Here is a 13,555-nt window from a genome sequence, read left to right on the forward strand (position 1 = left end):
ATTATGAAATGGTCACTTTAATAAGTCTAGTTACCATCTTTACAGAGTTGTTAAAATATTATTGATTCTCTGTGCTGTACATTATATCCCCCTCCCTCATCTTACTTATTTTATAACTGGAAGATTGTATCTCTTAGTCCCCCTCACCTGTTTTGTCCATCCCCTTCACCTCCCTACTGTTTGGCAGTCATAGGTTTCTTTTCCGTATCTGAGTCTGTTTCTGTTTTGTTTTTTAGATTCCACGTAAAAGTGAAATCATACCATGTGTTTTTCTCTGTTTGACTTATTTCACTTAGCATTATACCCTCTAAGTTCATCCATGTTGTTGCAAATGGCAAGATTTTATTCTTTTATTATGGCTGAGTAATTGTGTGTGTCTGTGTGTCTGTGCGTGTGAACATGTATACCACATCTTCTTTACCCATTCATCTATTGATGGACATTTAGGTTGTTTCTAGTCTTGGCTCTTGTACTGCAGTGAACACAGGGGTGCAGATGTCTTTTTGGGATTAGTGTTTTTTTTTGTCCTTTGGTTAAAAACCTATTTTTCAGATAAAAACCAGAATTGCTGAATTTTATGATAGTTCTATTTTTAATTTATTGAGGAGGAACCTGCAATAGTGTCTGTACCAGTTTACACTCCCACCAACAATGCAAGGGTTCCTTTTCCTCCACATCCTTGCCAACACTTGTAATTCTTTTTTTTTTTTTTTTGATACTAGCCATTCTGTCATATGTGAAGTAATTATCTCATTATGGTCCTGATTTGCATTTCCCTGATTGTTAGTGAATATCTTTTCATGTACCTGTTGGTCACCTGAATATCGTCTTTGGGGAAATGTCTATTTAGGTCCTCTTTCTATTTTTAGATTATATTACTTATTTTTATAATACTGAGTTATATGAGCTTTTTAGTATGTTTTGGATGTTAACCTCTTATCGGATATATCATTTATGAATATTTTCTCCCATTCAGTAGGTTGCCATTTTGTTTTGTTGATGTTTCCCTTTGCTGTGCAAAAGCTTCTTAGTTTGATGTAGTCCCATTTGTCTATTTTTGCTTTTGTTGTCCTTGCCTGAGGAGATAGATCCAAAAAAATATTGATAAGACCGATGTCAGAGAGCTTATTGCTGCCTATGTTTTCTTCTAGGAGTTGTATGGTTTCGGGCTTACATTTAAGTCTTTATTTTATTTTTGAAGATTTTATTTATTTGACAGAGAGAGACACAGCGAGAGAGGGAACACAAGCAGGGGGAGTGGGAGAGGGAAAAGCAGGCTTCCCGCTGAGCAGGGAGCCCGATGTGGGGCTTGATTCCAGGACCCTGGGATCATGACCTGAGCCGAAGGCAGACGCTTAACCAACTGAGCCACCCACGCGCCCCACATTTAAGTCTTTAATCCAGTTTATTTTTGGTATATGGTTTAAGAAAGTAGTCCAGTTTCATTCTTTTGCATGTAGCTGTCCAGTTTTCTCAACACTATTTATTGAAGAAACTCATTTTCCTATTGTATATTCTTGCCTTCTTTGTCATAGATTAATTGACCACATAAGTGTTATTTCTGGGTTGTCTTTTATGTTCTACTGATCTGTGTTTCTCTTTTTGTGCCAGTACCATACTGTTTTGATTATATTATAACTTTATAGTATATTTTGAAATCCAGGAGTGTGATATTCCAGCTTTATTTTTCTTACTCAAGACTGCTTTGGCTATTCGGCATCTTTTGTGGTTCCATATAAATTTTAGAACTGTCTTTTCTAGTTCTGTGAAAAATACCATTATGATTTTGATATGGATTGCACTGAATCTGTAGGTGCTTTGGGTAGTATGGACATCTTAGCAATATTAATTCTTCCAGTTCATGAGATTGGCATATCTTTACATTTATTTGTATCATCTTCAATTGTTTTCATCACTATCTTACAGTTTTCAGGGTACAGGTCTTTCTTCACCTTCTTGGTGAAATTTATTCCTAGGCATTTTATGCATTTTGATGGGATTGGAAATGGGATTGTGTTCTTAATTTCTCTTTCCGATAGTTTGTCATTAGTGTATAAAAATGCAACAGATTTCTGTATATTGATTTTGTGTTCTGCAATTTTACTGGATTAATGTATTAGTTCTGATAGATTTTCAGAGGAGTCTTTAGGGTTTTCTATATATATAGTACCATGTCATCTGCAAATAGTGACAGTTTTACTTCCTTTATGATTTGGATGTCCTTTTCTTGTCTGTCTTTCTTTTTTGCCTTGCTACAGTGTATGTTATTGATGGTACATTGACAAAGTAGGGCTCCCTAAGCCGCTTCTCTTCTTCATGGTGTCTGGGATGAAAACCTTGTTGAGGTTGGGAGATTCTCAATGTGTTGGGAGATGAGCTGGGGCAAGGACTCCATAGCATCTGAGGGCTTCTTTCTTCATCTTATGCTCTACCTATGGCCAGTTGTCCAGGGGGTTCTTACTCCTTGAAGGTCATGTGGACCATAAGGTTGACCACCCAGTTTCTGTGGCTAAATTCATTGTCATAACAGGAAATGAGCTTGATAAAGTGGTCATTGATGGCAGTGCGGGTCCATCATTGAAGGTGGAAGAGTGGGTGTCACTGTTAAAGTGGCAGGAGACAACTGGTCCTCAGTGCAGCCCAGCATGCCCTTGAGGGGGCCCTCTGATTCCTGCTTCACCACCATCTTGATGTCATCGTATTTGGTAGCTTTCTCCAGGTGGCAGGTGTGATCCACGACCAATACACTGGGAATGGGGACACAGAAGGCCATGCCAGTGAGCTTCCCATTCAGTTCAGGGATGATGTTGCCCACAGCCTTGGCAGCACCAGTAGAAGCAGGGATGGTCTTCCCAGAGGGGCCATCCATGTTCTTCTGGGTGGCACTGATGGCATGGACTGTGATCATGAGTCCCTTTGTGATGCCAGAGTTGTTATAGATGACCTTGGCCAGAGGGGCCAGCAGTTGGTGTGGTACAGGAGGCATTGTTGATAATCTTGAGTGAGTTGTCATCTTTCTCATCGTTCATGCCCATCAAAAACATGGGGGCATCAGCTGAAGAGACAGAGATGATGACCCTCTTGGCTCCACCCTTCAATTGAGCCCTCAGCCTTCTCCACAGTAGGGAAGGCCCCAGTGGACTCCACAACATATTTGGTACCAGCATCACCCCAATGGATGTTGGTGGGATCTCACTCCTAGAATATGGAGATGGGCTTTCGATTAATGACAAGTTTCCTGTTCTCAGCCATAACTGTGCCATTGAATTTGCCATGGGTGGAATCATATTGCAACATGTATACCATGTAGTTGATTTCAACGAAGGGGTCAGTGACGGCAACACTATCCACTTTGTCAGAGTTAAAAGCAGCTCTGGTGACTAGGTGCCTAATACAGCCACATTTATTTACTCCAACCTTCACCATCCTGTCTCAGAGACGCAGTTGGCACTGCACAAGAAGATGCAACTGTTGGTCAAATTGGGAGGTGCAGAGAGCCAATTTTTTTGTTTTTCTTGCCTAATTGCTGTGGCTAGGACTTCCAACAATATGTTGAGCAATAGTTCTTAATCTTAGAGGAAAAGTTTTCAGCTTTTCACCACTGAGTATGATGTTAGCTGTGGGTTTATCATATATGACCTTTATTATGTTAAGGTATGTTCCCTCTCTACCCACTTTGTTCAAAGTTTTTATCTTTAAAGAGTGTTGAATTTTGTCAGATGCTTTCTCTGCTTCTCTTGAGATGATCATATGGTTATTATCCGTCATTATTTTAATGTGGTGTATCATGTTGATTGAGTTGCAGATACTGAACTATCGTTGCATCCCTGGAATAAATCCCACTTGATCATGGTGTATGATACTTTTAATGTACTGTTGAATTTGGTTTGCTAATATTTTGTTGAGGATTTTTGCATGTTCATCAGGGATATTGGTCTATACATTTTTTTCTTTTTCTTTTTTCCTTTTTTTTTGGGGGGGGTGTCTTTGGTTTTAGTATCAGGATGATGTTGGCCTCGTAAAATGAGTTTGGAAGCATTCCTTCCTCTTCAGTTTTTTGGAATGGCTTCTGAAGGAAGGTGTTAATTCTTTTTTAATTTATTTTTTATTGTTATGTTAATCACCATACATTACATCATTAGTTGTAGATGTAGTGTTCCATGATTCATTGTTTCTGCATAACACCCAGTACTCCATGCAGAATGTGCCCTCTTTAATACCCATCACCAGACTAACCCATCCTCCCACCCCCTTCCCCTCTAGAACCCTCAGTTTGTTTTCGGAGTCCATCCTCTCTCATGGTTCGTCTTCCCCTCTGATTTCCCTCCCTTCATTATTCCCCTCCTGCTATCTTCTTTTTTTTCTTAACATATATTGCATTATTTGTTTCAGAAGTACAGATCTGTGATTCAACGGTCTTGCACAATTCACAGCGCTCACCATGGCACATACCCTCTCCAGTGTCTATCACCCAGCCACCCCATCCCTCCCACCCCACCCCCCACTCCAGCAACCCTCAGTTTGTTTCCTGAGATTAAGAATTCCTCATATCAGTGAGGTCATGATACATGTCTTTCTCTGATTGACTTATTTCACTCAGCATAACACCCTCCAGTTCCATCCACGTCGTTGCAAATGGCAAGATCTCATTCCTTTTGATGGCTGCATGATATTCCATTGTATATATATACCACCTCTTCTTTATCCATTCATCTGTCGGTGGACATCTTGGCTCTTTCCACAGTTTGGCTATTGTGGACATTGCTGCTATGGGTTTCAGGAGTTTTCTAACAATTTTTAAATCTCTTCTAGTCTTTCTTCTCTTGTTTGCATGCTGTCGTCTTTTAGCTTACCGCCTTTACACAAATGTAGGAGAGTGTGATTAGACTGTCAGCCCTCAGTATCCAGTTGCTTTCAGTCTTTTTTCTCCAATTCCAACTCTTCTCCTTTCAAGGTGGAGATTGCTCTAGTTTGGATTATTTTCTGCCTCAGAAGTCTGTGGTAGATTGATAAGAAGGGTCTTGCAAGTTCTTAGATCAATTCGAGGTAGGAAAATCTGAGGACAATCCTCAAATATTGTGTTCCTTTTTTTTGTGTTAGGCTGCCGAACAAGCGAAAGCGAGCCCAGCATTGGTTGCCAAAGATCCTGGTACTGTGGCTAACAAAAAAGAAGAAGAAGATTTAGCAAAAGGTATGTTTTTAAGTTCCATGTACTGGAAAGGTGGGAAGAAAATAGGTCCCTTACTTAATATTATTTTCCTGAGATATTTAAAAGTAAAAGACATAGGGCTTTACCCTAATGCTGAAATCTACTTTGTGCCCTTCTACAGTATCAAATAATACTCTTCTGTGATAACTACTATTCATATATGTCTTTTCAGTCTATGTTGTAATACTGTTTTTATTACACTGTATATCCATAAACAATACCAAATACTTTTATGTGTCCAACAAATTCTTTTTTCATAAATAATTATATATACCATTTAGTTTTTTCATGTGACAGTATAAGATCTAATCATAATAAAACATATAAATCAAGTTCACTTGTTTTAACTATTGTGTAGTATTCCAGTGTGCTAATAAATATATACTGTAGTTCATCTGTCCTGCTGCTGATGGATGTTTGAGTTTTCTGGGGTTTTTTGTTTGTCTTGTTTTTTGTTTTTTTTTTTACTATAATTAGGCTGCATTGAGTATTCTTGTAAATATTTTCGTATGTGTGTTGTGTGACTGCAACTGGTATTTTTGGCTCATGGGGGAGGTACATCTTCAACTTTGCTAAATAGTTTTATTATTTCCTTTGCCATTAGCAGTATATGAAAGTTATTATTAATATTTTTAATCTCCTGAAAACATTTAGTATTGTCAGAGTTTAATTTTTGTGATTCTGATATGTTGGAAATAATGCCCAATTATCTTGACTTTTATTTCCTTGATTACTAGTGAGGCTGGGTCTTTTTTTGTGTGTTTATTAGCTGTTCTGATTATCTCTCTTTTTATTGAGTTTTTGTTTTTTTTTAAGATAATGATATATAGAAAGTCTTTAATTTTGGATGTTAAACTTTTTGCCTGTTTTTTTTTTTTTTAAGTATTTATTTATTTATTTGAGAGAGTGAGAGAGCCCGAGATGGGGGACGGTCAGAGGGAGAAGCAGATTCCCCATGGAGCTGGGAGCCTGATGTGGGCTCGATCCTGAGACTCCGGGATCATGACCTGAGCTGAAGAGAGTTGCTTAACTGACTGAGCCACCCAGGCACACTTGCCTGTTATTTCTTTTTTTTTTTTTTTTTTTTAAAGATTTTATTTATTTATTTGACAGAGAGAGACACAGCGAGAGAAGGAACACAAGCAGGGGGAGTGGGAGAGGGAGAAGCAGGCTTCCCGCGGAGCAGGGAGCCCAATGTGGGGCTCGATCCCAGGACCCTGGGATCATGACCTGAGCCGAAGGCAGACGCTTAACAACTGAGCCACCCAGGCGCCCCCTGTTATTTCTATTATAGATATCTACTCTTGATTTTTGGCTTTTACTTTAACTTTGATAATGGTGTATTTTATCAAACAGAAGTTTTAAATTTTGATGTCAAAATTTTAGCTTTTTTGTTATGATTTTTGCTTTTTTATATCTTAAGATATTTTTCCCTACCCCAAATCCTAAAAGGTACTTTCCTGTATTTTCTTATGATCATTTTAAAGTTTTCTTTTTCCTATTAGGTATTTTATCAATGTAGAACAGAGGTGGAAGGGATGAAGGAGGTTATGGTTTGAGTTGAAAGCAGGGTAATCAGTCTGTTCAGATTACATTGCAAAGGCTGAGTGACACATGGTGATGGTCTGCATTGGGGGAGGAGTGGAATCGATAGAAGAAACACAGTTGAGGGGTGCCTGGGTGAGTGGCTCAGTTGGTTAAGTGTCTGACTCTTGATTTTGGCTCAGGTCGTGATCCCAGGGTTGTGAGATCTAGCCCTGCCTCAAGATTCTCTCTCCCTCTCCATCTGCCCCCCCCACCAAAAGAAAGAGACACATTTGAAATCTCTTTGGAGGAATTTGTTAGGTGAAACTTCATTGTAGTTATTTCCAAGTTCCACTTCTTAGACTGATCACATAAGAATTAACTTTGGAGCCATAAAATGCAGGTTCTTGGATACTACCTCTGACACTCTGATTTAGTAAGTCTTCATTGAGATTTGGGACTCTTGACTTCCCAAGTGATTTTGATTATCATTTTGGGAACAGAAGCTATAGAAATATATTGAAAAGATGAAAGAAAGTATCTGCAGCTAAATAAAAAAAGTGTATCTAAGAGATTATAACTTTTTAGTACCCAGAATAATTTAAGTTTTATCCATTCAGTAAAAATAGTCATTGTGCAGGGCATCTGGCTGGCTCAGTTGGTAGATCATGTGACTCTTATATGAGTTCAAGCCTCATGTTGGGTTTAGAGATTACAGAAAAAAATAAACTCTTAAAAAATAGTCATTATTCTGTTCAATTTTTTTGTAGTTTATTCTTTAAACTTTCAGTTGTGAATGAATGAATAAAACTGATGAAATTATTTTTATTCAGTATGTCAAGATATGTCCTAGTTCCCATCTCCACATTTAAAAGAATACATTCTACCTTCAGATACCTTTTTGTACTTCTTTGGATTGTTGGATATATTAACATTTTGGGCCTTTTTAACTCATTCTTTTCCAGCTATTGAGTTGTCCTTGAAGGAACAAAGGCAGCAGTCAACCGCTCTTTCTACTTTGTACCCAAGCACATCCAATCTCTTAACTAACCACCAGCATGAAGGCCGAAAAGTTCGTGCTATATATGACTTTGAAGCTGCTGAAGATAATGAACTTACTTTTAAAGCTGGAGAAATAATTACAGTTCTTGATGACAGGTGATGGATAATATCAAATTGATATTAAGTTGACATTCATATGAAAATATATAACATTACTTCTGTGTTTCATATTAATCCTGTTGAATGCCATTACCAAAGGTAATAAGAAAAAATTTTGATGTAGATATTTCCTGTGTGTGACAGTTTGATTGCTTTGCTTGTATCATACTGTCTGGATTCTTATTTTGTGGTTTAATTTTTTTTCTTATCTCTAAGTTTTTGTTTTGGAGGCCGAGTTTATTCATTTTTTGTTCCATCTAATAATATAAATTATTAAATTAGTAAGGTTAAGATTTTAGAAAATATGCCAAATATGTCTATGTATTTATGGAATTTGTTAGAAATGCGTAATATATTGAACTTATTCACAAAGAATAGCATATCCATGGGTCAAATTCATTTTACTTGGAATTATATACATTTACATTATTATGGGAGGTGATTCAGTACCTCTGTTTTTTTTGTCTTATTGTTTTTATTTTAAATTCAATTAATTAACATATAGCGTATTACTAGTTTCAGAGGTAGAGTTCAGTGATTCATCTGTCTTATATAATACAGTGCTGATTACATCATGTGCCCTCTTTAATGTCCATCACCCAATTATCCTATCCCCCCATGCTCCCCCGCCCTCCAGCAACCCTCAGTTTGTTTCCTCTAAGTACATCTGGGTTTTGTGTTTACTCAAAATTTGTTACTGATGATTGTTGCTGATAATTAAGTACTAAAATTTGCAAGTGGTTTTAAAAAATAAATTCAAAAAAAATTTAGGTTATTCCTATAGTAGCTCACTTACATTGTTTTCTTGAGTGAAAGAAAATGAAGTAAAGTTTGAGCTGTTTAGCTGGAAATTGCACAAAACCTTGATCATTGATTGATTCATTCAAAAAATGTTCATTGAGAGCTTGCTAGCTTTCCTATACTTATACCAAAGATACAGTGGTGAACCATGGGATGTATCTGAGTGTGTGTTCATTGTGAACATTTTGTGCTATAAACAGTGTCATCTGTTATGTTATTTCTTGTGGGGGAAAAAGGTGCTAGTTGAACAAGAGAGCACACTAATTTAGGAATGGATCTGAATTAAGAGCCTACCATTACCTTACTACAAAGGAGTCTTACAGGGAGCCCATGAACTACCTGAAGTTGAAGAGATCTCTGTTTTTGGGAGTGAATTCAGAACCTTGTATTAAATCCTCAAAGCATTCACCAGCCCTCCAAAAGATAAAGAGCTGTGTATTTAACACCTCTTTATCTTCTCTGAGGCTTCATCTTCTATTTATAATAATGGTACATTCATTTCTTCCCTGATTGGATTGTTGGGGGATTCAAATCTGGTAATAATCCAAGTTAAACATTGTAAAAGGTAGAGAATATATAGAGATGAAAATCTTTATTATAATCAGGCATTCTTTTTTGCTCCTCATTAGTGATCCCAACTGGTGGAAAGGTGAAACCCATCAAGGCATGGGGTTATTTCCCTCTAATTTTGTGACTGCTGATCTTACTGCTGAACCAGAAATGAGTAAGTATTTTCCAGTCTGTAAGTGGATGATAATCCACAACTGTCTTCTTAATAAAAGAGTAAATTCAACTTCATGGAAAGTTATAAGCTGAGCTGGGACTCTCAGATGTTAGTGCCTCCAGAGTGTTTATTAAGAATGCAGCTTGCGTGCTCGCTTCGGCAGCACATATACTAAAATTGGAGTGATAGAAGATTACCATGGTCCCTGTGCAAAGGTGACACGCACATTCATGAAGTGTTCCATGTTTTTGTATTGTATGTAGTGATGAATCACTAAATTCTACTGCTGAAACCAATATTGCACTGTATGTTAACTAACTGGAATTTAAATAAAAATTTAAAAAGAAAAAAATGCAGCTTCCTAGTCAGTAGATTATTTACCAGAAATCATCTAATTATCTACAGATTGAAATTATCTACCAAGATTATCCCTAATCAGATAATTGGGCAGACTGTGGACTTTTCTTTAAAAATACTAGATATATAGCATTATAAAACTGAAGATTAAGAAGTGTTAGGAAATTTATGCACTATGTATTTTCATTATCAGTTGATCAAGTATGACAAATACAGTGTACTCTCATAGAGGATTCTTTCTGTTCTAAGATTGAGGCCATTTCTTTAGTGTCTAGCCCCAAACTTGGAAGCAGTGGCCTGTAAGCAATATAATGGCTTTCCTAAGCCCCCATGTCAGAGAGTCAGAAGGAACCATAACTGATCATGTGAATACCTTTTTGTTTGGTTTCCAAGTGTGTGCTACTAGGGGAAATAAACTAGAAAGTAGGGCCCAGGAGGAAAAGTGATGTTACTGGCAGGCATAATAGTTGCAGGAGATGTAACTACTTGGAACCTACCAACATGTTGGTAGGCAGTTCACTATATTTCTACATAATACTATACTTCACTGTTCTTCATAATGATGAGTTTGGGTCATCAAGATTAAGTCATAATCTCCCTTTGTTTAAGGAAACAGAAATATGTTCTAGTGTAGAAAGATTTCCATTAGTGGTTGAAAGGTTTAGAATTTTAAGAGTTTGTGTATATAAGCTGGTAAGCTATAGTTATCTGACAAAATATCTCACCTCATCTCATCTTTCTATAATGCCAGTAGAAGGTATCAAAGAGTTATAAGCTACAGGATGCTTAGGTCTTTTTTAGTTTATAAGAATTTTAAGAAAGGATCTTTGTCTTAGTCATCTTTTCATTTTTCGTTTCCAACAGCACATAGTACTGAATCTTACCTAGAATACAGACTATCTAAATATTTATCAATAAATGGTGCATAAGTATGTGTATGTTTACATATATATATATGTAAAAGATATACTTTTCCTTGAATAAGAACACTTCTCTTTCAAGAGAAGGCTTTAACAACAAAGCAGACATTACTTTTATCTTTGATGAAACAAAGCTGTCTCCCAATTATTGCCAAGTTGTCTCATGTCATTTTATGACCGATTTATGACAGACAGATTCCTGATACCCATTCTAGTAATGGAGTTCTTTTTTGTTAGAACTCAAAAAATATGTTGTAGAACCCTTTTTAAATGGCAGTGTATTGGGTGCCAACTTTTTAACCTGGGCTTATGGTGGTGATTTTTTCTTTGCTTTTTTTTGAGGTTTGGGTTTTTTGTTTTTGTTTTGTCCTCAATAAGCTATTGGAAAAGATGGAATTGTCTTGGACTTCTTGAAATCCAAGATCTCATATGGATCATGTAGCCAACTCCTCTTTTTCCCCATCATATAGCAATGCAGCTTTAAAATGAGTATTCTAGCTCTTCTTCCTGTGTTTCACTCTGGACTACTGAAAAGAAGAGCAGGAATAGGAGAGCTTCTATAATGGAATTTTAGTTCTTGAGCTTGGGAAATGAGTGTTAGCATGATCTTCTTAGCATTCTTCTTCTTCTTTTTTTTTAAGATTTCATTTATTTGAGAGAGAGAACATGAGAGAGGGGAGGGTTGGAGGGAGAACCAGACTCCCCACTGAGCAAGGAGCCTGATGTGGGGCTCCATCCTGGGACTCGGGGATCATGATCTGAACCGAAGGCAGATGCTTAACCAACTGAGCCACCCAGGCACCTTAGCAGAAGCCCACTTTACTTAATGTCCTGTACAAGTACCTGCCCTGCTTGGCTTGTTTTTCTTTTGGAAGTGTAGGAACATATTGTGAAAATAGTTTATTTTGTGTACATGCATACACACACGCACACACGCATGCATGCACGCACGCATATTTGGTAATAGTATTAGTGCCTTTGAGAAAAAGCACTGAAAACTTGTGCATGGTCAGCTGTTAGGATGTGTTCTCTTATGGGTAGCAGCCAATGTGGTGCTTTCCCAGCTCTCTACTTGTTAACAGCTCAAGATATAAAAAGCAGAAATATCTCTAGCACATGTCTCTTTTACCCCCATGAGAAAATAAAATCAGCTGAAACTTTTGTGTGTGTATAGAATTTTGTTTTATGGTGATTTGAATGGGATGAATGGAAATTAAATTACGTACATTTTTATACAGAAGCTTACAGCACCGAATACATAAGTGGTATGAGTTCCTGTTCTCAGAGTAAAAAATCATCGGCCAGATTTCAGTATATGGGCTAGTAGCACCAGATAGATTCGTATTTAAATCCAGGCAGTGTCATATATTAGCTTTTTCCTGCGCAAGCGTTTTTAATATTACTGTGCTGCTGTTAACCTCATTGTTAAAATGGTAGAAGAGATTCATTTGGGAGGAAATGTAATATTCTGTTACGCACATTTAATAGTTTAATTAATATATTTCTTTTCCATAATTCTGCTCCGTTCCCAAACCCTTTTCATCTTGATTCTTAATATTTTTATGAATACTGATTAACCACATTGGTACAAGGATGAGAAATGCAGAAAGGAAGTTCATCCCTTTAAAGTCGTATGAGCCTCTCAGTATGTTGGGGGAGAAGATTAATTGCTCTATTAATCATAACCTTATATTTACTAGTTAATGATATATTGAATAGTTTTTAAAGATTGCTTTGTTAAGCAAGAGAAATATGTGCTTCTGGCCAGTGGTTTGCAGATCCCTTCATAACCACATTTTTATTTCAAAGAATAATGGAACTAAAAAATGCGGGCTGATTTAGTGGAAAATTCAGATCATTGCCCATGCCACTTGTAAAGTTCTCCATTGACCTGGATGTCATTCTCCTAGTAAAACGTCTGAGTAGCTTGCCAGAGAACGTATAGCTGACTTTCCATTTCACTACATTGAAATAGCATGGTCTTTCAAATGAGATTTTTCTTTGAAGGGACTGGTAATTTAAAAGAGGACTTATTTTAATTTGTAGAGTTCATTTATGTCCTTGTAAAACTTTACTTTTTGTCCACCAATTTACTAAGCTCTCATATGTAGTAGGTAACTAATCTTTGTTTCAGAAATATACCTCTTATTTTTAGTGAAGTATCTTTTATGGAAAATGTAAATTCTTAAGAGAAAATTAAGAAATCTTCACAGAATTCCATAAAATAATGTTCTCTCATTATTGCCTAAATCTGTAGTTTATTCCTTAAATTTAGTCTCTCAGATTGAAGGGAATAAAAGAAAAATCCAAATTCTCTCATGCAGTTTAAAGTGCTTTAGAATAGAATTTTAAGTTTATTATAAGGAAAAGATAAATATTACATGTTTTACAGTTAAAACGGAGAAGAAGACGGTACAATTTAGTGATGATGTTCAAGTAGAAACAATAGAGCCAGAACCGGAGCAAGCCTATATTGATGAAGTAAGTGATTTCCTCTGTGAGAGTTGTTCATACTTGGTATTAAAGTTAAAGTGCTGTTACTGTTTTCTTTTAAAAAAATTGATTACTTGATTAGTGCATATATTTTAGGTTATAAAATTCGAGCAATATAGACAAAGCAAAGTCCTTGAATATAGACAAAGACAAAGTCCTTGAAACTGTCTCTCTAGTCCCATTCTGTACCTCATTATTTAAAATTCCTGCTTAATATTCCATAGAATGGGTTTATATGATTTAATTATTTTACTATTGGAACTAAGGTTTTTTGCAGTTTTTTTGTTTTGTTTTTTTTAATTATTGCAAACACAATTTTGTGAAATTTTTTTGGATGGAATATATTTAATAGAATATGTGACTTTT

General features: G+C 36.4%; 1 protein-coding gene and 1 non-coding gene across 4 annotated transcripts in view; both read left to right on the forward strand.

The window, feature by feature from the left end:
• Positions 1 to 13,555, forward strand: part of STAM (signal transducing adaptor molecule) — an 82,248-nt gene that overhangs the window by 48,504 nt on the left and 20,189 nt on the right. For all 3 annotated transcript variants that reach the window (XM_078075188.1, XM_036097072.2, XM_078075187.1), the window contains 4 exons: positions 5,101 to 5,191; positions 7,699 to 7,891; positions 9,325 to 9,419; positions 13,089 to 13,177. In XM_078075188.1, coding sequence (XP_077931314.1) covers positions 5,101 to 5,191; positions 7,699 to 7,891; positions 9,325 to 9,419; positions 13,089 to 13,177 — 468 coding nt within the window. The remainder of the gene's footprint in view (positions 1 to 5,100; positions 5,192 to 7,698; positions 7,892 to 9,324; positions 9,420 to 13,088; positions 13,178 to 13,555) is intronic.
• Positions 9,567 to 9,669, forward strand: LOC118538846 (U6 spliceosomal RNA). The gene has a single exon (XR_004918797.1). It is a non-coding gene; the product is annotated as a U6 spliceosomal RNA (small nuclear RNA).

Source organism: Halichoerus grypus, chromosome 6 (assembly GCF_964656455.1).
Source record: "Halichoerus grypus chromosome 6, mHalGry1.hap1.1, whole genome shotgun sequence".
Taxonomy (NCBI): domain Eukaryota; kingdom Metazoa; phylum Chordata; class Mammalia; order Carnivora; family Phocidae; genus Halichoerus; species Halichoerus grypus.